Raw genomic sequence first — 24,294 nt, forward strand, 5'->3', positions numbered from 1 at the left:
GGTGAATTATTTTAATTGGTCCCAAATGATCAGGAAGCCAAATGTGACATTTTAGTGTCTTTTTACAATTTTGTAATTTACAATTTTGTTTACAATTTTGTAATTTTTATGATTTTTAATTAATTTTTAATTATTTAAATATTTAAAAATGACTTAAAAATGAAATATTTATTTTAATTTCACTTTTTTTTTCTTAGGTTCCTCTGGTTATAAGGAAATCCCAAAACTAATTTGGTGATTTTTTGAGTTGTATTCTAATTATTATAATTATTTTAGTGCCAAAAATGCAATTTCACTTAATTAATCTATTTTAGTGGTCATATTAATTCCAATTGACTTATTAATTCCAATTGATTTGAAATTTTTATGGGGAGTTCCTCTGATATTAAATTATAGTGGAGAATAGTTTTTATGTCATTTGTTGTTGCATTTACTTTTATATTTTATCAAATTTAATTATATTTCATTTTTAGGGTTTAATGACAATTTGGGTTATTTTTATTGAGTTAAACTAAGTTTGTATTTTTCCTAGGGCCCTCTGACCACAATGAACCTGCCAAAACAAGTTTTGTATTTTTCTAATGATAAAGTTTTTATGATTTTTATACCAAAACAAGGACCATTAGCTAAAAAATTAAGGATCTATAGTTAGGATGCCTTCTGTCTATGAAAAAATCAGAGGAGATACCTAACAACAGAGAGATCAAAAGCCCCATGGTCCCATGCCATGGTGAAATGTTCATGTAAATGGAGAATCCAAATAAGAAATACACTATTTAATTAATTAAAAATCACACATGCATCAAACAGATATGAAACCATTTCCACATTATTCTCCTCTGTTCACTGAGCATGAGAGTATTTTTCTTTTATTTTTATGATTTTTCTATGAAAAGATATGGATTTTCAAAAATCTGGTATTAATTTAATTCAATAAATCCTGATTTTCTATTTGTCCAACTCATCCGCCACGTCATCCTCGTCTTCTCCGAACCGCGCACGCGTCCGCTTCTGATTGGGGGCCTCCAGCTAAGTCAGCTCGCTGTTCATGCACCAAGACTCCGTCCAACGCAATCTCAGACGTCCTTCTTATACACACGCGATCGAACGACTCTCCGTCATCATCCCCGATGAACCAAACCCATGAGCCGTCCAACTTCTAGACCTAAGATCTCGCTCGATACTAACCAAATCAAGTGCGGTTTGTTCCTACACCTTCGTCTACTCGAGACGAACACATCCATACGGTTTATACGGTACGAAATACAGTGAATACGTATGAATAATTAATTTAAGCTCAGTTTAGGGTTGAGGTTCAATACCTTTGTCTGAGAGGGAATACCTCAATCAGATGGTTGTAGTAGCTTCGAATGAGTCCAACGAACCTCCAGATGAAGTCCTGGGCTGTGGTGAATTGCCTAGGTATGATTTCGACTAAGACCGATTTAAGGTGTTGATCAAAGTCTTTGTTATGGTGGTCTGGTGATGGGGCTTTTGTGGGGGATCTTCTTCTTCACTCAGGGGATGGTGTGAGTGAAGTTGATTTGGATTTGGTGGAGTTTTGAGGGGTGTCCTGTTTCAGGCTCAAGTTTAGGCTGAGAATATGGCTCTGGTCAATGGGGAAGAGGGCTGGAAGATGGTTAGGTTGAACTCAAGAGGTATTGAAGAAGCTATGGAAATAATTCGACAGAGTCTACCCAAAGAATTTGAACCTCTCCTCCTTTGACTGTGAGAGGGTGAGTTTAAATAGGGAGCTTAGAGGCTGCAATTGGGCTAACCAGTGGGTGACTCTGACTGCTTAAGTGGAGGGAAGAAAGGGGCAAAAATCCAATTGGAGTGACCCAGCTTGGTTGGGTGTTGTAATTTTGAGTTTAACTCCTTGCTCCTCCTCGACCATGGTGTTTTCTGACAGCCAAGGTGGCTATCCGGCTAGGGTTAGGACACCATTTGGTCAGGGGGATCAGGGCTTGGTTTTGGTGAAGTCAATTGGGGCTGGCCATATGTACAGGGTTTTGGATTAAAGAGGAATGGGGGTGAACCTATTTTTTGGTCAATTTGGGTCAAAGCATGAATTTGGGTTGGGCCCAACCACCAAGGTTGGTTTGGGCTGAAGAGAAGATCATTTGGCTCAGCTTAATTAATGAGGAGAGGTCCCTATCCAAAGGATTTGGCTAAGCATGGGTTAGAGTGTGTCATTAAAAGGGTTAAAACCTTTTTAAGGGAGCTTGAAAGTGGCTCCTCCTTTTGCCATTAATAGCTTGGTGAGATGACAAAGGCTCATATGGCTCACCTATGGCTTGGGGATGACTTCATGGCTTGTCCTTGGCTTGGTCAATTTGCATGAAAAAAGATTTTTGGATTTATGTGGTATTTTTGTGGAGTTTGTCATGAGGCTTGATTTGGAATGACTTGATCATGGATTTAAAACTTAGGGAATGATTTTGATTAAATGGATGATGAGGGGAAATTTATCATGTGGGCTTTTGGGTAAATTTTGGGCTTTTGGAGTTAAATGTGGTGGGCTTGGGCTTTTAAAATAGGGGTCAATTTGGGCTAAAATTTGGGTCAATTAAATGTTTAATTTGGTGTAGGGAGATGTCATGAAGAGTTTTGAAAGGATTTCAAGTGATTTTAAATTGAATTGGAAGGCCAATTTGGTGGAAGTTGGACATAGGGTCAATTTGGGGATTTTGTGTTAGACTTGGGCTTGGGTGAAATTGAGCTTGCAATTGGGTCAAATTGGGTTTGTATTTGATTTCATAGCTTCCAAGGAAGGATGGTCAATCACTAAGTTATTCAAGTGAATGGAATGTGCAATTGGCATGATTGAGGTCAATTTGTTTGACACTGGGCTAATTTGGGGAAGTCGGGCCTTTAAGGATAATTTGGGGCTTTTGGTCAAAGTGGGTCAAGTTGGCCAAATTGGGTCTATAGGAGGGGTCCAAATTGATGTTGGGGACAATTGAGATGATTTTGAAATTTTTGGGAATTTTTGAAATTTTTGGGTCATGAGAGACATTTTGGTAATTTTTGACAATTTTGGAGTATTTTGAGAATTTGGTGATTTTGTTCAATTTGGGTAGTGGGGAATGATTTGAAATGAGTTTTGGACAAATTTGGGTACTTTAAGTAATTTTGGGATTTTTTGCAAGAATTAGGGTTGTAGGAGTATTTTCGTAATTTTGATGAAAGTTTGGGTTAGAGTGGGTAGGTAAGACATGAAACCATTTTCTAGTCATGAGAACCATATGAGGACTTACTTTAGATGTTCAATATGCAGGTCATAACCCATTTAGTCAGGGGCTAGGGGTTTGGGTCCACCTATATGAGCTTTCCAAAAGGAGTCAGGAGACAGGAGACCAAATCCAAATCAAGGGGTCTTAGAGTTTGGGGTGTGTATGAAAGTGTAATGTGTGCAAGCTAGCTTATCCAAGACCAGAAGACCACTCAGAGTTAGTCCTAAGGCTTGACCATTCTATGGGGACTCTCCTTGAGCTCCCTAATATTGACCCCACCTACTGATTGCTAGAGGTTAGGACCAACATGCATAACTTCAAGTTGAGTAAAGAAGAGTTTATAATTTCTAATGGTGAGGGTTCATTTTCTAGTCTTCTAGGAATAGTCAACAGGAAAGTCGTATGGCTAGACTCTAGGCTACTAAGTAGGAAATTAGACCTCAACCAAAAGTCAGGTCAACAGCAGGGACACAAAAGTTATGTCAAATTAAAACAATATCATCGATTACCTTGCTAATCTAAGCAATTCATCCCTCCCAAGCAATATTCCAAGAAGTTTAGCATCTCACCAAGGATTAAACACTTGATAGACACTAACACCTAAACTTCTTTTAAAATTGATGGGGAAAAAAAGTAAAAAAAAACAAATATGGAAGAAAAAAAGCAACTCTCCTCCAATAATATTCCAAAAAGGGTTCGCGCTCACTAAAATTTCAACACATGATGACCATCAAAGTCTCAACTCCTAGAATTGATAGAATAAGAAATGTAGAAGTATGTTCAAAGTACAAAACCATAAGATGAATTAAAAGCACATCATATAAATAAGGAGTGTAATGAGAAGTCATCAAAGTCATCTAACTTTACCTTATATAGTAGTCTAGAACTTTTGTTGTGATACAAATCGATATAGAAGATAGGCAGAAATTTGCATGCATCTTAGTCATTATGTAAAATGGAATGATGATCAAGCAAAAGCATGAGAAGATGACATTATATGAAGAGAAACAAGATGTATTGAATCCCCTCATCGATCGGGTCATCAATTATTGCAACAAATTGATTTTTGAGATAAGGCTAGCTTTATTAGAAAACATATAATGTCGGAGCTTTTGGGCGACAAACTAAAACTAGGCAATGCTTCTCAATTGAAGGATAATTTATTTTTGCAGGGATTAGATGACAACTCAGATAATATAAGACATTTTCCTTATCCTCATCATTTACTTAGGCTAACAAAGCTCCGAGGGAGTCGTTTAAAGCTACATTATAAAGAATTAAAGGCTAACCCGAGAACAGGGCTGCTAAAATAGGTGCCATCAAATACTGCTTGATGCTTTCAAAACCATGTTAACATTTATCGTCCCAAATAAATTTAACATCTTTCTTAGTCAATGCAAAAAAATGACTGATATCTACTTGACAAATTAGATATAAAGTATCGTATATATACTAATTTTCTTTAGAGGATCGTGAGTCAAATTCTTCGAAGGCGACATCTAAGATAGCCTCAATTTTAAGAGGTTCAATTTCGATCCCACGATGTCAAACATTAAATCCTAAGAATTTTCTCGAGGTAACACGGAAGACGTACTTTAAGGGATTCATTTAAAAATTAAATTGTCGTAATTATTCAAAGATAATTCTCAGATCATATAAATGTTCGTCCTTTTGTCTGCACTTAACGACTACGTCATTCACATAACACGACCTGATTGTAAATGAGTTCGTCGAATGTTGCACCATCATTCTTAAGTCCCAAGGTCGTTACTTTATAACGATAAATCCCGATGGACATTCTAAAGGCAGTATTTCCTTTATCATATGAAAATGTCTTGATTTGATTGTATCCTGACGATCCATCAATAAATAAGAAGATTACATGCGATGATGCGATGCCTATCATTAATTATGGGATTGACAATGAAAATTCGTCTTTTGGATAGACTTTGTTGAGATCTTTAAAATCATTGCATACTTTAATTTGACCATTTTTCTTTTTTATTGTAATTATATTGGCTAATCAAGTTGGGTATCTCACTTTACGGATAAAGCCGATATCTATTAATTTCTTCACTTCGGCTATAATTTGTTGTTATATTTCCAGACGCATTCTTTTCGGAGTTTGCTTTACCGAAATTGCATTTTGGTCCAATCCAAGTTTGTGTATTGCAACTTTTGTAGCAAGCCCAGACATCTCATCGTAGTTCTAAGCGAAACAATCTTTGTTTTCTTTCAATAGTTTGATCATTTCCTTTGCTTCTTTGTTAAGCAGTAAGGTAACGAATGTTGGTCTTAGTTTATCTTCTGTCCCCAACTTGCTTATTTCAGTGCTTTGACTTAATTTCCGCCTCTAGTTTTGGTGGTACATCTTCGATCAGAGGGCCTTCAAAACTATCTGATACTGTTGTGCATTCCATATTGGGTTCTTTAGTGACAATTAGACAAAATTCCGTATCATTTAGGGGCCCAACTGTACCGAATCCGACGCCTTCTTTCAAATTGAAGTTGTGTTTGTTATTCCACAGTTGTTCGAAGAGGCAGGATTCATTTTTTGACCGCTGTTTTGACACAAAACCGCATTGAAAAAGCTTTTGAACACAAGGTGAATAACGTTCAATAGGAAGTTTCATTATATTTAAAAAACTGTTTTTCTCTAGTTTTACATTTGTTTCAGAGCTAGAGGAAGAAGATCCAAGATGGAACCTAATTGGTTTGCACTTACACCACGTATTTCTTTGACCACTAAACTTTCAATGTTGTTCGAAGAAATTGGGGTTAGTCATATTCCATATATCTGAATTGATCCTCTCGTACATTGACTTGTATTTGTCTTATTCTTCTTCATCTTCAAGGGATATCTTAAATTGTGGCTTCTCTTGAGTTATATATATCGCTTGTTTCTTTTTTTTTTTTTTAAGAGCTTTTTCCCAAGTTAATGCTGATTATTAGAGCTTTCTTCTCTTCGATGATTGGGTTTCCTTTCCCTCCTCCTCGTCCCCGACCTTGATCTTAGATGCGAGTTGTGGACGAGTTTTCACCCTCTCATTGGATGTGATATTCTTTAATTTTTTTCCTCTTCTTTAATTTCTTCTTGCGTTTTCTCTTTATTTTTATCTTTTTCTTCTGCACTTGCTACTACCTCTCTGGAGAAGACTGTCTTCCTTGGCGGAGTGTCGTGAATCTCAATTTTGTGTAATGAGAACGATTGCAGATCTCCTTTAATGTAATATTAGTGTCCATCGTAGCAATATTTGATGCATTGATGGAGTGAAGAAGAAACCATTTTATGTTCTTGCAACCACGGTCGACCTTGTAGAGCATTGAAAGAAGTTTCAGAATATATATCATGGAATTTTTCTGTTGACATCAAATTGCCGATTTTCAATAGGAAGGCGATCGAACCAATAGCTTCTTTTCTTTGTTGGTTGAAGCCACAGAACATCATCTTATCTGCTATTAGTCTACGTGCATCAATGTCTAAATACGCTTGTGTCTGTAAGTTCATGATATTGATGGAGGCATTGGATCAACAAGTATCCTTAAGAGCATGAACTTGTCAACATTCACCGAGATATACAATGGACGTTGTGATCATCTCTACCGAACAATCGTTCATCATCTGCGAATGTCGTTTTAGATTGTTCTTTCAATGAGGAAGCTCGTCTGAGGAAGTACCAACGAGCTGAGCTAAGCAAATTTCAGGATTTAACAGGGCTTTTAATAACGACTCACTCATTTCCTTGGAAAGGATCAAGACATTGTAAATGCTCAATTTCGCAGATTGTTTTCTAAGATGAGCTAGAACATTATAATCCACTTTGTTATACAATTTCCTGGCTTTTTCTCTATCCGACGTCTCTTGTATCAGCGAAATTGTCTCTTCGGGTATAACTATTTGTTTTCCTTTATCTTTAGGAGCTGTCCTTCGAGGTAGAACTCTTTCGCTCTTCTGAGTCACTTTCTTATTAACGATTTCTTCTAATGACATTTCTGAGTCTCACAATTCCAACTAATAGTTATCAGTGCTTCCTAAAACTCGATTACCTAATTCCTTAAGATTTCTATGTCGTTATCATTATTGTTGGAGTTTTTGTGCTATCGCTTTGATTGCCGTCATTATTGCTGTTGTTATTTCAATCATTGTCATACCCATCGAGATCTTGTATGATTTGAGAATTGTTGTTTTGACCAAAATCGGATTAATTGTTTTCCAGCACGTCCTTGTTAGAGATAGATAAAACATAACCTAATTCGTGACTCTTAATATTAAGCAACCCTTGAGGGACGAATAAAAAATCATACAGAGTTAATGTATTGAGGAATTTCTCCACCAAATTCGAGACAATCAATCTAGACGCATGGATAAGAGGAACAAGAGAAATAAGAGGAATAACAACCCCTACTTTACTCGTATCTTCAATCTTCTTTGTCTTGGCTTTCTTCCTCTTCTGGTGCGAATGACCATCTTCAACTGTAATCGCTAGTATCGACTGCAGAGGCTTTGTCTTTTGAGTTGATGGGTTGGTTTTGAGGCGGCTTGGATTTTATTAAGAATCTTCTTTGAGGATTTTGTCCACGACAAACTCCATTAATCTTTATCCTTATAAGGATTGATAGGAATGTCTTCATCTATAAAAATTACGTTAACTGAACATTTTTCAGATTCTTTCCAGTATTCTTTTGAGATGAATATATTTCCTATCTTGAATTTGTGCTCTAGCCAATCTTTGAAGATAAAGAAATCTTCAATTGCTTAATTGGCCATCCTGTTGCAAGGATTGTATTTGGGATAATCCTTCATTTCAATCTCTTCCGGCCTTTTCACCTCAGGCAACTTGAATTTTGGCTTCTTCAGCAAGTTGCAAAACTTCTTGGCTATAACCTAAAAGGATATTCCTTATTCAAATGACCAGACATTATTTTCTTCTCTGACAAAGGGAGCATTTGTTGAAATGACTTTGAAAGTGTTGCGGTTGCGGTTGCAAGAGTCACTGTGGCTGGGACGGATGGAAATCCTGTCGCTGTCTCTTTTGTTCAGGTTGAATTTACATTACTTGTTTTCTTTTATCGACTATCGAGGCGTTCCCTGACTTTTTTCGAACATATTTGTTCACTTTGACTTCTAGGGTTTAGGGTTAACCCTTCTCTATTTTCTCGGTGAAATTAAGTTGCTTTGCTTCTTCCTGCAGGCTTGCTGCTTTGCTGAGCAGTTTTCCAAATGTCTTTATTGTAAATTCTTTGAGCATGGAGGCTACAGGTGAATGGATGCTCCTAAGAAGAATTTTAATGGTGTGCTGCTCTTGAAGTTGCTTCTTGCACTTCATACTGAGGTTCCTTCATCAAAAGATGTAGTCTACTAGAGTTTCTCCCGACTTTTGTTTCATCACCACTAGGTCACCAATAATGATGTGATGCTGAACTCCAGTGAAACGTTGAATGAGGTGTAATAATCAATTTTTGAGAAATCAGATGAAAATTTTGACGACTTAAATTGTACCTTAATTTTCGCACCTCTCGAATTTCAATCGAAATAATTTTCTAAAATTCTTCACAAAAAATCGATTAATTTCATATAAAAAATTATATGCTAATTATCAATAGATTGTAAGAAATAAAATTTTGAAGCTACAAGTTCAATTAACTTGATTAAACATAATAAAATTATTCTTGCATGGCTACTATTCACAATTGAATCTCGTGTATTTTATTTCCTCTGCGTGGTCATATAGGGCTCAAAAGCTTCACATTCTTTGCTCCCCTCCTGATTTTCCTTCTCACTGGCTCTCGGGTTTGCTCGACAGAAGCTCCTGTGAGGAGATGTGATCATAGCTAGCCGCAGAAGCGAGCGACACTTGGCAAGCCACGACCCACTCCCCTCTCCCTATTTCTTCTCCTCTCTTCCCCGCTCTCTCTCTCTGTTCCTTTCTCGTGCGGTAGAAGCAGGCCGGAGGGGGGGGGTGCGACCCTTGTTACAGTGCGCGGCTACAATCAGGAGAGCTGTGTGGCACTTGGTAAGGCTGCAACTCAAGATTTAGGGCTCCGAGATAAATTCTTTAAGTGTGAATCCTTATTTCACACTATTTAAGATGTTCCTTTTCTTGCACTTTTATTTTGAGTTTTGCCTCATTTTATGTGTTTTTTTCCTTTTCAATAGTTGTTGGATGCGCCGATTTTGTATCGGAAGCGTCCAATGTCTTTTGTGAGCTTCGAAAAGAGTTCTAACATGATATCAACGTAGAAGTGTGGTTGGAAGTGATATAAAGTAAATTTGGAAGCTGTGGAAAATGATTGGTTGCCGAGAAAGCCGTTTAAGTTATTTTTCAGCAAATCATGTATATTTTTGGTTAAATTACTTTATTAGCTAAAGTTAAGTTCGAATTCTAAGTTGTTTATCTGGACGACAGTGGCTCGAGGCGAGTGGGGACATTCATTGTAAAACGATCCTATAAATTTCAAGTAAATTAATCTTAAGTTATGAAGATTAATTTGATTAACAAAAATTACTTGAGCCTTAAATTTTAATATTATGTTTTATTGATTATTAATCTCAATATAAAAGTCACCGCAACCTCAAGCTAACTGTCGAAGATTAAGATTTTAGCGTAACAATTGAGGTGAGCGATTGCATTTCTAAATTTCAGTAATATTCTTTTTCAGATTGTATTGACTCCATGTATGCCCTAACTTAATTAAATTCTTTAGTTTGTTAGAAAATATATGCATGATAAGTATAATAAGAAAAGATATGCATGAGATGAATGATATTTAGATAGACATTTTATGTAAGATAAACATATAAGATAGAAATGTAAGAAAGATATGCATGATATAAGAGATATGCATGAGATAGATGTAAGTAAGAGATGCATGAGATTGATATATAAATGATATGAAAGTTATGTCTGATGAATAGTTGCACAACATAATAAGTATGCATGTTAGTCAATGCATAAAAATGTCTCAGAAGAATGTATGTTATGCAAAATGAAATAATTTATATATGAATGCTTGTATGTGCATGTTCAGAGAATGATTTCACCCCCTAATGGTATAAATAAGGGACACCAGTGTACCCGTGCTTGTAGAGTTTTTCTACCATCCAAACAATGATGATTGTTAGTTCACTAACCATTGTGCCGACGGGATAATATAGGCCGAGGGCGAGTAGATCAGAGCTTACCTCCCCGGACAATTGTAATGTTTACATTGCAAATCGTTGTGTTGACAAGGTAATATCGGTCAAGGGAAGGTAAGTTCCTTTCTACCCTAGACAATTACGATGTGTAGATTGCTAACCGCTGTTCAAACGGGAGTAGACGGGGCAATATCGACCAAAGGTGTGTTAGTTTTGTTGATGATGATCCTCACAGACAAATGTATATGTATAGTATTAAATTAAAGTAAAGTTAAAATAATTGCTTATAGTAGATTGAGTATGTTCATTTAGAAAAAAGATCATTAATACATGCATTGGTATATATCAGATCACTTATAAGTATATATCTCAGATTGCTTATAAACATATATCAGATTGCCTATAATCAGATTTCTTATAAATAAATATGAAAGACCAACATATTATACGATTTCTTATAGACACACATACATATTATAGTCTTTTTCTTGAATTACTATAGTTTAGAAGTGTGATTATTCCTGAGTTATCTTTAGATAATTTATTATGTTGCTTTAATATTTTTTTAGATTTTAAACACTTGAACAAGATGAATAGAAAATGAGCAAATGTGTATAGAAGATGAGAACAATGAATTGAAAAGTATAAATTTTTATTTGTTAATTTTAATTGCTTTCTTTAATGGCTCTTTCATGTATTATTTGAATATTAAATTGTTAATGATATAATTAAAATATAAATTAATTGATTTTTACTCTCCGACTGTCCGTTTCCGTCTTGGTTAACTCCAAGTCTCGAGTCTGGTCGTGACATAAGAGATTCTCCAAATCGGTGAAGGTTCTTACCCGTTCGAAAGCTCTAACAGTCAAAAGTGACACTAGATACCCTCGGTCTCGGTCGAGCATGAGTGACGGTAATTGTAGTGGAAATGACTGTTCGAGCTTCGAAGAGGAGCTAGGTCAAAATTTGTGCAATTTCTTTTTTCTTGGTTGTCTTCTTAGTAGATTCACGGTGCCTATGTGTTGGCTTCTTTTTATTCAAGATTTCTTTTTTCATTTACGGTAAACTGCACATCTTATGCAAAATCTGAGCGACTGAACAACTTTCTTTTCGAGCGAGTCTTTCAAATACATCATAGGCCTTTGATAGTGTTGAGCTTTTTTTTTCTCTTGTTTTTGGTGGAAAGGTTGGGACGGACTAGCAACAATATGGTAGATGTTCTCCTCTCCATGGGTAGCTCACAATGGGTGAAATCTACTCTCCCTGGAGAGAAGTGGTCTTGAAGAGTCCTTTTCCTTCATCAGCCTCAGCTTTCTTGGGTTCAATGGTTTTCATCGACTTATCTTTCTTGAACTTTGGGGTGGTTCGATTTTTATTCCTCTTTTGAGTGCGGGTCAATGGTGCAGACTTAGAGCTGGATCCAATCTTGAATACAGATGGTAATGGAGCATAGTTTTCTTCTTCTACGCAGGTTTCCCTTTTGATTCCTGGAGAACAACTTTTACAGGTATAACAGTAATAATATGACAAACAACAATGGACACCTTTTCAGTCAAGGTCTTTTTCAGTGATGGAAACTCTTTGTCAGATTTCAAGTTAAATTCGATTGGTGGTTCAACATCCTCAACGACTCTCTTCATTATGGTAAGAGGTACGTCAGCTAGAGTTACTTTGACTTCATCAAAATCGGACCCAAACTTGATTGTCAATCCCCGATAACAAGCACTATTGCTTATAGTTAAGTGCAGTTCTCCAACAAATGAAAAGATTAGTTTTGGAGAAGTCATTACTGAAATTTGACAAATTCAGAAAGTGAGCTCTATCCAACTTCAGAATTTTGTTTTCACTATAGAAAACTCCTTAGACAGTCATGCATTTTTGTGACTTGCCTAATAAATTAGGCTTTTTTCTTTTATTTTGTTTTCATTTTATCTACGATTTATTTGTTTTCATTTTATCTACGATTTTTTTTATTTTGAACTTAAATTTTGTCACAACAGGTGATGATTTCGGAATGGTAAAAACTTACCACGAACAAGCAAAACCCCAATGGAGCGACGAGCTTTGATTTTAAAGTTGGATCTAGTTATAAGACTAGATGAAGGTTGAGTTTGGGACCCAGTCCAAAGACTGGAGGAGTATTGAATTTGGATTCACTTTTATGCTTTATTTACTTGCTAAAATTTTTATTCCTTTTCATTTGGAGTTCCAATTATTTAGAATTTGAATATTCTAGAACTTGTTCTTTTAAGGGTGTTTAAACGAATGGTTCTAGAATCAAAGAAATGCTGATTTTACTTGCCCAAAAATGAAATGAGTAAGGTATGCTAATTGAAAAAAGACAGTCTGGTCTGTACGGAATACAAACATTTCATCGATGTATGAAGACAAATCCACCAGCCAAAGATGGAGAGAGTTGTCCTCAGTGGAGTCGCTGGAAAGAATCTGTTAGTATTTTTTTTTTTTTTTTTGACAGATAGGGGATGGTGTCTTTATAGAACCATACATATTTGAAGATTAAATTATTCAAATAATCAAACCCGACATCAAAAATAATATACTATATCAAGAGATAGAAATACTACATTACGATTGGTTCGATTCATTAATCTAAAAAAAATTAGATATTTGCAATATTCTATGATTAAAATCGATAAATTATTCCCCTATCTAATTCAAATATTAGATAGGTTTAAATTAAATTTGGTTTATAAACTTCTTTTAAACGTAATCTCCTATATTTAATTATATTTTAAACAACCAAAGTTACTTAAAAAAACTCTCGATTAAGGCCGTGATTTTGTTTTCAAGAAGTTTATAAATTTTTGCTTCCACGATTGATTTTCAAGAATTTCAAATGGGAAAGACTTAAAGTGGAACATTTATTAATGAAACTCAAAGGAAGACGAGTAAGAGATGTTGAAGATACTGAGAAGCTCAGTGACATCTCAACTATCTTATTATTCAACTTTAATGATTTTGAAAGAAATTTATTTGATATTCATTTTTGCATTTTATTTGAAAGTTAGAACTTAGATCGTATGATATATGATTGTGAATAAGCTTAAGAGGTGAGGATTTATGTTGTAACTTGACGAACAACCTCTGAAACTTATGTTTGAAGTGAGGTTCACTGAATAAAGTGAAACCTCAAAACCTAGTCTAGAGGAAGAGAAAGAACACAAAGAAAGTGCAATGGACTTATAATCTTGCTTGGAAAGGGTTATTATTTAAATCACATAATCACATTTAAAATCATGCATGACCGGTCTCACTGAATGCAAGATATGATGGGATATTGTTTTAATATGCGTAGTAGGTCTTCCGACTTGATTATAAATCAAGCTTTCTAAGTATAACTGGCATGCAAAATTTTCTAGGACTAATGCAAATATGTTTTTGCAATTTAAAATTTGAACATTTTTTAGCTCACCACACTCTAATGTTTTATTATTTTTTTGTAGTTAAATTTTAATGCTAACTGATTGGAGCAGACTGTGTAATATTTTTTGTTGGTCCTTGATGATAAATGCTTGGAGGATTCGTTAGTAAGGCCAATTGAAATACAAAAATGGAACTCACGTTGTAAGACGGCGGTTTTCACTTGTCAAACCACCCATTTTCGCGTAATGAGCGAGATCCTGATAGACAAAAAATAGAAATAATATAATTATGCACATGCCTGTGATGATGTTTTCTTGACTATTCCTGAATCACAAAGATGTTACCACACAATTATAATGTTAACTTCGTTGTTTAATATGCATGATATTTCTTAGGTTATAAATGCAATTTTTATGTAATTTTTATTTGGTTAAAAAATTTAATTCTTAGATGAGCTTACTAATAATTCAAACAAAAGAACAAATAAAGCACCAGCCTAAAAATCGGGGCAGACATCGAGTAAAAGCACATGACACAGATAATAAGATTGGTGCTGATCCTAAACTTATGTCAGACTCATTGATCGACATCACCCAAAGTATTGTTGATGGTTTATTTGAGGATCATCATTTGCTTCGTGTATTGCCCTTTTTTGAATAGTTCGTGTTATGACAGTCGACTGACAAAAACACACCCTAATTTTAGAAAGAAAAAGAAAAACTGCAAAAAACAAACCCGAGGTTACTATAACAGCCTAACCATTTTAACTAAAACAATCCCGCAAAATTGAGTTAGTATTCTAAGCTTATTATAACGGTCTAGAAACGTGAAAAAAAAAATCTGTCATTGTAGTGCAACAGATAAATATTTACTTATCCTAGCGAGCGTCTAACGAGCAAGCAAAATAATCACAACACAAAATCTGTATACTTCTATTACGTCTAAATGATTAGTGTCTTATGACGCCTAAATGTGGGTAAATTGTGAATTGAGAAGGTTGATTAAGTTATTATTTGAGTCGACCCCTGGCTTTCTGTCCTCCCTTGGTCGTTGGTTTTGGATCTAATTAGTCAGGAAAGGTGCTTGGGAAGAGCTTGGTCAGTGAATTTTTTGCAGAGGGAGGGGAGCTTTCCATTCTTTGAAATTTTTTTGGGCAAGTGAGCTCCAGTGGTGGTGGAGGTGGCATGAGGGGAGTGTGAGGCTATTGGGGAGAGTTGAGACTTGGTGGCTGGACTCAGACTTGGTTTGGTCTTAGTCTTACATGAAGTGATTTTGGTGTGGTTTGATCAAGGTGGCAAGTGTTCATTCCTTGGCTTTTAGTGTCTTAGGTTTTTCTTCAGTGCTTGGTTTTAACTTGATAAATTTTGGTCTTATTTCTCTTTTTAATGGGTTAATTGTGTCTTGGGTGTCATTAGTTTAATTTTGATTAATAGGGTTTATGTTTGACTTTTTGGGTCATGTATCTTAGGATTTGGGCTTGGGCTCTTAAGGTTTGATATTAGGTTTAACTACAAGCTTTTAGGTTTTGATTTGATTAATTATGTATTAATTGAGTTTAATCTTTCTTGGGTGTATTAGTTTGTGTTAATTTCATGTGGGATTTCATTAATTTTGGCGACCTTTAGTGTAATCCTTCTTATGATAATTGATTTAATTGGCGACTCAATTTCTTATGTCAATTTGTTTTCTTTTGAATTGGTTTAATTTTGTTTTTATCTGAATTTATTGGTTCATTTGGTCTTTGGATGTTTAGAGTTTTAATTTTAAAATTTTAATGAAGTTTGAGCTTTAAATTTGATTTTGAAGTGTTTGGCTCTTAGGTTTGATTTTTAGTTGGTGATTTTGAGAATTTTGATAAATTTTAAATTTCAAATTTTTGTGAATTTAATTTTTCTCCGGGTTAATTTTAATAAATATAATTTTCTTTAATTTTCTTTTGATGATTTTAATTTTATTTTAGTTTAAATTTGATGATTTTTAGGATCTTAATTTTGGGGTCCCATTAGAAGGTTAACCTTACCTTGGTCTAAAATTTGCCTCATACCCAATGAGCTGCTTTCCAAATCAAAGAAAAGATTACCATGCATTGGGGGTGGAAAGTGGGATACCAAAAGGAAAAACTAAGTCTTTAGGATCAAAGTTTCTTTTAGGGCCTTTCCACCTTCTGGGAACTCAACTTGGGCTTTAATCATTAAATGCTAATTCTCCCTATCAAGGGTTGAGGATTTGGGGTCTTGCGTATGAAACTCTAAGGAGTGACGATTTTGTTGGAGGTCTATATTGTTTTTGGTCCCATCACTAGTCATCTATGAGAGCCACTAGGAAAATCCTAATGCTAGATCATAGGTTCATAGAGAGAGAATAGACCTATAACCACCGTAGAGCAAGTGGCTGACTCTCTCACTAAGGACTTAGTTCCTTAGATTTGTCTAGGCTATGTGGCAGTAAGGGCTTAGTGGATATCTTCTGCTCATTTTGAGGGGGAGTGTTGAGAATTGGACCTTATTTATGGTCCTATTGGTAAAAAGAGAATATCGAAGGAGTTTAAGGGTTTATTTGTAAAACATTGTAATTCCCTATTTAAGCCCATATTATGAATGAATAGATTAGGTTTTGTACAATTCGTTCTTTACTATATTTAGCTATTTGATTGTATAGAATGTACATCATGATTGATGAGTAAATAATCAATTTAAGTGAAGTTGCCAGTAGATTCAATTGTGCATGCCGAGTTCTAGCGAGTTACTCTAAACTTTTGAATTCATGTGAAGTGACCAGCCAACTTCACTTTTGTTTGCTGTGTTCAGGGGAGTTGCTTTGACTCTTAAATTCATGTGAAGTGGCATGCCAACTTCACGTGTTTTTTGGGTTCTGGCGAGCTGCTTAGAATCATTGGGAGAGTTCAGTTGGTGAATTTAATGAGCCTTTGTGCCTATAATTCCCAGTTGAATGGATTTGGATGACTTGAATTAAGTATGACTTCGGCAAGCACCTTGGCAAATTTTGTTAATTGATTGATTATCCGCGTAGAGATGACTTGACTGAATCTTGTTCATGTTGACGAGTCACACCAGTTGAACCCAGCCAAGGTGATATTCAAAAGAACAGCTGACATTGGTTTTGTCTATATTAGCTTATATATAAGTTACAACTGCTTCACATCCTCTCAGTTCTATCTTATCTTAAAATATTTCCATCACTATCAAGTTACTTTCAGATAACGGCTCATAAAATTTTGCTTCAAAATTATATCTTGTATTTCCAACACCACCACCAATATGAAATGGATTGATAATGAAATTATGGACTTAAGACTATTAAATTGGGACAATCATATGCTCAGAAGAATTATAGGGTTTGTTATATAGCTTTCATTGATTTAGTCTTCTCTCTTTCGTGATGCGTTCGCTGAAAAAATATAAATAGAAAGGTGCAGAGAAATATAACTTGAATTATAAAGGAAGAATGTGGATTCCATTGAAAACATTTCGAAAACTATCAATAAAGCTAATGGCCAAATTTATCCATGTTTTCTATTGGAAAAAAATAGGAATATCATTTTAAGGAGTTATAAAAAAGAAAGGACAACTTAAGGTCATTTGTCTTAGGAACTTATGCTAACAAATTACAAATAGGATTTTTGAAATGCAGTAGTGATTCGTTGATTGCCAGAAGATTGTAGAATGTTACTCAGATTTTTGGATGGTATGCTTTCATAAGCAGAGGATGCAATTTCTAAAATGAAAATATGAAACAACAAGAAGGACAGCTATATGAAGGATGGAGAAGTCGGCATTTTTATTTCTTCTTTATGAAGAAGATAAAGAAAAACAAGATGTCAAGGAAGAAATTGACTAGGATAGGAGGCGAAGGGCCGAATAAAAATCTTAGTTTTGACCAAGGACTCAAAATAGGGTACACGAAATTTGACCTTTAAAACTTTACTATTGCTTACAATGTACAAACACAGACATGGACACATGAGATGACATGGACACATGACATGACATGCTATTATTGAAAATATAGGACATGGACTCACGATAGACATGACAGTCTAGCTTTAATATTTTAAAAATTTAAAAACTTATTTTGATATGGAGTATTTAGTCAAAATTAGGAGAATAACAATAGAAAATATGGAGTAAATATAGTATAAATTATAAATTTTTTTATTTTATTGAATTTTTTATTTATTAAGACATGTATACTGAAAATGCTAATCACATGGAAGACCAAAAGTCAAATATGGGATATTATTAAAAATACTTAGTAACTATAATATATATTATAAAATTTAAATGTTTATTTTATTACAGTAACAACATAGTATCAATATGGTTGGAAGATGGAATTGGGAAATATAATAAATTATATCTTCAAAAAATGATAGATGATTATCTTAGATATTTGGTAATTTAATTTGTTATTTTTATTAAGAATATTAGAAGGAAATAAATTGAAATACAAAATAGTGAGAGTAAATATAAAAAATATGGAATAAATATTATATAAATTCTAAAATTTATTAATTTTTTATTATTTCTTTTACTAACATATTACGACACTTATGTACATATTTTATTTTATTATTTGTTCTTTGGGCACGTATATGATGTGCGTCGTGCTTATGTCGTGGCTAATTATTCTAATATTACATAACTTAATTACTAAGCTTACCTGTGAATCATAGTTGATTGCTCAAAGGACTAAAGCTTGTAGCTATCAACTCTAAGGATTATGCCCCAGTTTATTCTCTAAAAAAGGAAAGAAACAATATTATGGCGGAATCATGAAAAGGAAAGAAACAATATTATGGCGGAATCATGATTCGGATGTATTGTGAACTCAAATGTGAATTTCTTTAGGATTACCACTACTAAGGTCCAATGACATGATCTAGTGGTATAAGAAATTACGTTGAAATTGGTGGGTCTTCACAGGCTATAGCTGGTAGTTTATTATTGTAAAGTTATCAATTAACAGATGTGCATTGATCTTTCTATTCTTTGTGAGGAAGGGTTAAGCAGTTAGCTTGTACATGTTTTCATTTTTGCGCTGCTTGAATAGTATTTTGTAACCATTAATGTTACTAATTTTCTTTGTACTTTATTGTGAGTAAACTTGGATTTACTTGAAAATTTAACTTGTTTATCTCATCATAATAAATTATATTTTATAATGATTGTCTGGTATCATGCCTTTGTTATGATAAATATAAATGCTTTGAATCTCTTCTCTTAAACACTTAAAATCACATGTCAATGAATTTTTTTGTTGCATAATTTCAATAGTTTTATTTAGTTTTGCATCTTGACTTCTCATATTATTTGATGTTTTGATGCTTAGGTTCCTGATGAAATTCTGATCGACAGATGTGTTGGTAGGAGGATAGATCCTGTTACCAGAAAAATCTACCATCTTAAGAACTTACCTCCTGAGACGGATGAAATTTCAGCACGACTCATAGCCCGTGCTGATGATACTCAAGAAAAAGTAGTGTTTACCAAATTTTATGTTTTCCTTCAATTTCAACTATTGCAATTTTCCTCCATTTTCTTGCAGAAAACATAATAGGACAGTTGTTAAATTTTGCAGCAGTTTAACTTTAAAATTATAATGCATGTGAATGCTAATCTTACTAGACATTTTTTATTAAACTCTAATTTATCATTACCTCAGTGCTTCATTGAGTTTCATTTTTACATTCTCGCCATCCTTGCACTGAATATTACAATTTATTTTTCCCCAAAAACCTTCTATGCTCTGGCCGTTGCTTTGTGCTGTTATTTTCTATCATGTTGGAAGCAATACTTTTAACATGTCCTCTTGATTTATTGTATGCTACTAAGTTTTACTGTTTTATTTTAATAGGCTGAGTCACGTCTTGAGACATATAAGAGGAATGTAGAAGCTATTTTGCCCTTGTACATGGACTTGTTAAAGAAGGTTTTTTCCTTTCATCTAATTCAAGATATTGCATGAACAGTTTTTTGTTAAAATATAATATGCATGTTTGTTGAGTTTACTAACTCATACTACTAGGATTTAGATTGATGGAAACGGCCCGAAGGATGTTGTATTTGATGAGGTTGACTTCTTATTTCATCCATTTCATGCTGATGCTATTAAGTCAAAGAAGCTGAGCACTGTTGAAGGTTGGTGCATGATGTTTGTCAGCATAAGATAAGATTGTTTTTTTACCACCTTTGGTTTTAAGATTCATTTTAGTTCAAGCTGATGATTAGATAGCACTTAATGTGGTGGTCGAGCTTTTTGTTTAATGAGGGATTTGGCACAGAAGTAAAGCTTGTAAGGTTTCATTGCAAACGCGAAGCACATCCTGCTTGATGTTTTTCCAGGACTGACTGAAAATGTTGAATAGTGCTCCTTAAAGTCTTAGTTCTTGTTCTTACAACTTATGAGAATTGTCATAGCGGTTGACATCTTTGTAGCGGGTTGCGGTCCACATTCTTAGTAGTGGGTTATTTAAGGAGTTATTTTAGTCCTATAATCTATTAAAATATCACTTTAGTTCCCAGCTCAAGATATAAAGGAGGATTAATTTGACACTTTTTTAGATTCTGGGACTATAATGACCCCATGTAAGTTGTTAGGGGACTATTTTGACACTTTACTCTCTTAATAAATGAGGTTAATGCTTCATCTTGATTTATAGGATATTGTGAATCAAAACTTGTTCAGGGTTTGAAAACCGGAACAACATTATTGATCTGATGCCAGATTCCACACTAAATGCCAGATCTATTGTTGAAGAGGATGAGTATGACAACCCTTTATTTCCAACCCAAGATATTTTCCGATAATTAAAGCTAATTGATGGAAGAGGTAATATTGACTGGAGACTAGAAAGAGATGCACTTGAGGAACGAACACTAAATTATAAGTTGAATTTGAGTCTACAGCTTTACGCTGATCCAAGAAAGAACTCTCTTGTGTTTGCTTACTTCCTCCTTAGTTCTTGTTTGGATCAACTACTTCTTTTGCTCCTTTCTTCAATTGCTTTTGGAACTTCTCCTTGCTTTTTTTTTGCCTTCTTGATGCTTTTAATTTTCTTGCTAAATTTCACCTACGTTTGGGTAGAGAGATTTGAGAGATGCTACTTCTAGTAAGAGGGAGGTGGTAGGCCTATATTTTTGAAGCGAGAGGCCTATATGGACAAAAATTGAAATGGGAGAGGCCTATGTGGACAAAACTTGTGAAGGAGAAAGAGAGGGAGAGAGAGAGCTAAACTCAACATGTCATGAATTCCTTGATTGATATGAAATCAAATTATCTACGAACAAGCTGGTTTTTATGGTAAATAAAACCCAATGATAGACAAGATAATTGATAAAAGCTTTAAAGTCTGAACAAATCCAAGGAAATTGATTTATTGCCTCCGCTCCTTCCTTTGTCAGTTTCTGATTTAAGCATGATTGGAATGATTTGAGGAGATGAAATTTTGAACATCCTTAAGTTCTTCCTTTAAATTTGAATTGGTAACCACCTTTTCTCTTCCCTTCGTTGACTTCGGCTGGCCTTTATGATTGGTAGTTTGGCTTTTGAAATGAAGCTTTCTTGATTTAATTTGTCATCATGTAGCCTCCTGTCCACACACCATTCTTTCTTCTAAGACCGAGTTTGATTTTATTTAGGCTTGACATAGGCTTGCAAATTGATTGGACTGATCTTCTTGGGTCAATTTGATGCTGGATCCTCCTGCATTGCAATTTCAGTGGCTTTAATCTTGAAACTATTACAACTTTTTATAAAATCTCTGCATTCTTGCAACAGTCGTAGTTCTTCCCATGATATGCTGGACCACTACACAAAACTCAAACCTTGTCGTACTATCTTTCCTTCATTCTTGACCGGTCATTATGACATGTTCAACATGATTCATTAACATCAGCATGGACTGTAATGTGCAGTTTTTTAAATTCCTACTTTCTATGAACTTGAAATGACTTTATCTTTTTTTAACGCTACATATGCTTTATGTTTGTTGGCACTAATGCTTTTCTAAATAAATATCAGCTGTAATTATTGAAGGTTTCGACCTTTTTTTTTTTTGTAATTTTCTGCTTTCGGCTTGCTCATAGGAGATTCTGTTGAAGTTTGCACCTCCACTGTTTCGTTTTCGACTCAGGTGATCGTGCTAATGTTATTTTTTATTTTTCCTTTCCAAATCCAATGCGATGACTAGTTTATTTGTTCAAAAGAATGAGTTTAGAATAACACATTTTCTTGTTGAAACATTCCTATCACAGAAAAAGTGGCGCGGGATCCCTACTAGACTAAACAACATTCCCCATTCTAAGGAAATAAGGGAATACTTTTATAATGATGTGCTGGAAGCTACACTAAAGGCTATAGAAGATAAAAGATCCCGATTAAAGGTAAGATATTATTGCTTGGTTTTCAGATTTCAAAAATTATAATTTATTTTGTCATCAGTGTTATTACCGTGCAAGCCTATGTTTTGAAGTTGATTAATGAATATTGTCCACATCTATTGCTGTTTAGGGAATTTAGATTTGAATTAGTATGATAAATTCTATAATAATTAATAATGTTCTTATTGCTTATGTATTCTAGCAAAAATCTATGGACCTTGGAAATTCTTGTTAAATTTCTTCTGTAGTTTGATTAAAAAATTGATAGTGTTTTGAAGCTTAGTTAAGAATTCGATTAACTATCTCAAAAATATAGCAAAGAAATATGAAATAATGAGAATATATATGCTTAGCTTTGAAAATTTGAGTACCATTTTTGTGTGAGAGTTTGTAGTTTTGTTTTAAAGTTTTAGGTAATAGATTTTATTTTTAGTTAAGCTAATACTTAGAAATTTCAATCTCATTTTCCTATGACTTTATGATATTATTTTAGGATTCTTACATACGCAAGCTCTTAAGATTAATTACCCCTCCCAATATCAAGAGATAGCTTTTAATTAAGAATAATTGTTAGATGTTATGCTTAGCATAGAATAATAGTGATTTTAGTTTTAAATAGAAGAAATATATCGCCATAGCTTGAAGCAGATTTTGAGGGGAATTATGATAAATTTGATCAATATCTCATGATTTGATTGTCTGGAGTTGTTGTTAAGCATGTTCTATTTGGTTAAAAGAGGTAGCTGATTCAAATTGATTAAAACTTATTATCAGCAACCATAGGTTGTATTATCCAATGGGACTTCATAGATATGTGATTGATATTTGTCTAAGGGGATAATTTAAACTTAACTTCAGCTAATAGAGGATTTCTACTTGCACCTTATCAATTGCATTCCATGATTCCCTACACGGAGGATTTTGGCTTTTAGGAAACACCGCCATTGCTCGGTCCTAAGCCTCGAAGGATGCGAAAGAGGAGGGTTACATTAGGTAGTTGACAACCAGCGTAAATATTTTATCAAAAGATTGTTGCAGTGGAGGAATGCATCAGGTCTATTTTGTGATAGAAAAGTACCGCTTAGACTTAAATGAAAATTTTATAAGATGGTGGTGAGACCTGTAATACTGTTTGGTGCTGAATGCTGGCCTTTAAAAGAGAACATTAAACAAATTTAAGTGTTGCTGAGATGAGAATGATTAGGTGGATGAATGATTTGACACTCAGAGACAAAATGCGAAACAAATCTATCCGTGAAAGGGTTGATAAAGCTCCAGTGACAAATTAATTATACTGTTACTGAAAAAGAGTTATTAGCCATTGTGTATGCTTTAGATAAATTTAGATCTTATTTAATTGAAGCTAAATGTGTTGTGCACACTGATCACTCTGCTATAGAATATCTGATGTAAAAGAAAGATGTCAAATCAAGGTTAATTAGATGAATACTTTTAATGCAAGAATTTGATCTTGTGGTTATTGATGGAAAGAAACTGATAATCAAATTGCTGATCATTTGTCAAGATTAGAAAATCATGAATTATCTGACATTGACAATGAAATTACAGACAGTTTCCCTGATGAACAACTTTATAATATTAATGAGTGAAAAATACCATGGTATGCTAATATTGTTAACTATATTGTAAGTGATATTTTGCCACCTATGCTGACCCTGCAGCAACAAAGAAAATTCATTCATGATGCGAAAACATATTTTTGGGAAGAGCCTTATTTATATAAACAATGTAAGGATCTAATTATGAGAAGATATGTACCTTATGAAGAAACTGAGCTAATCATTCATTATTGGCCTACTATCTTTAGAGATGTTTATAGATACATAAAAACTTGTGATCGATGTCAACGAGTAGGTAATATATCTAGAAGAAATGAAATGCCTCTAAATTTCATGTTAGAAGTTGAGATCTTTGATGTTTGAGGATTAGACTTCATGGTACCATTTATTCCTTTATTTGGAAATTTATACATATTAATTGCTGTAGACTACGTTTCTAAGTGGATTGAAGCACAAGCTTTACCTCGTTGTGACGCTAAAAGTGTTTCAAGATTTTTAATGAAAAATATTTTCACTAGATACAGAATGCCTAGAATGATTATCACTGACGGAAGATC

The 24,294-nt window shown here is 34.2% G+C and overlaps 1 protein-coding gene across 5 annotated transcripts in view; it reads left to right on the top strand.

Annotated features, from left to right (window-relative positions):
* LOC110026793 (adenylate kinase 5, chloroplastic-like) overlaps positions 1-24,294 on the top strand; it is a 139,729-nt gene that overhangs the window by 17,282 nt on the left and 98,153 nt on the right. For all 5 annotated transcript variants that reach the window (XM_020727928.1, XM_020727926.1, XM_020727925.1 and 2 more), the window contains 5 exons: positions 19,108-19,254; positions 19,633-19,707; positions 19,811-19,916; positions 21,864-21,910; positions 22,032-22,160. In XM_020727928.1, the coding sequence (XP_020583587.1) occupies positions 19,108-19,254; positions 19,633-19,707; positions 19,811-19,916; positions 21,864-21,910; positions 22,032-22,160 (504 nt within the window). The remainder of the gene's footprint in view (positions 1-19,107; positions 19,255-19,632; positions 19,708-19,810; positions 19,917-21,863; positions 21,911-22,031; positions 22,161-24,294) is intronic.

Source organism: Phalaenopsis equestris, unplaced genomic scaffold, assembly GCF_001263595.1.
Source record: "Phalaenopsis equestris unplaced genomic scaffold, ASM126359v1 Scaffold000401, whole genome shotgun sequence".
Taxonomy (NCBI): Eukaryota; Viridiplantae; Streptophyta; class Magnoliopsida; order Asparagales; family Orchidaceae; genus Phalaenopsis; species Phalaenopsis equestris.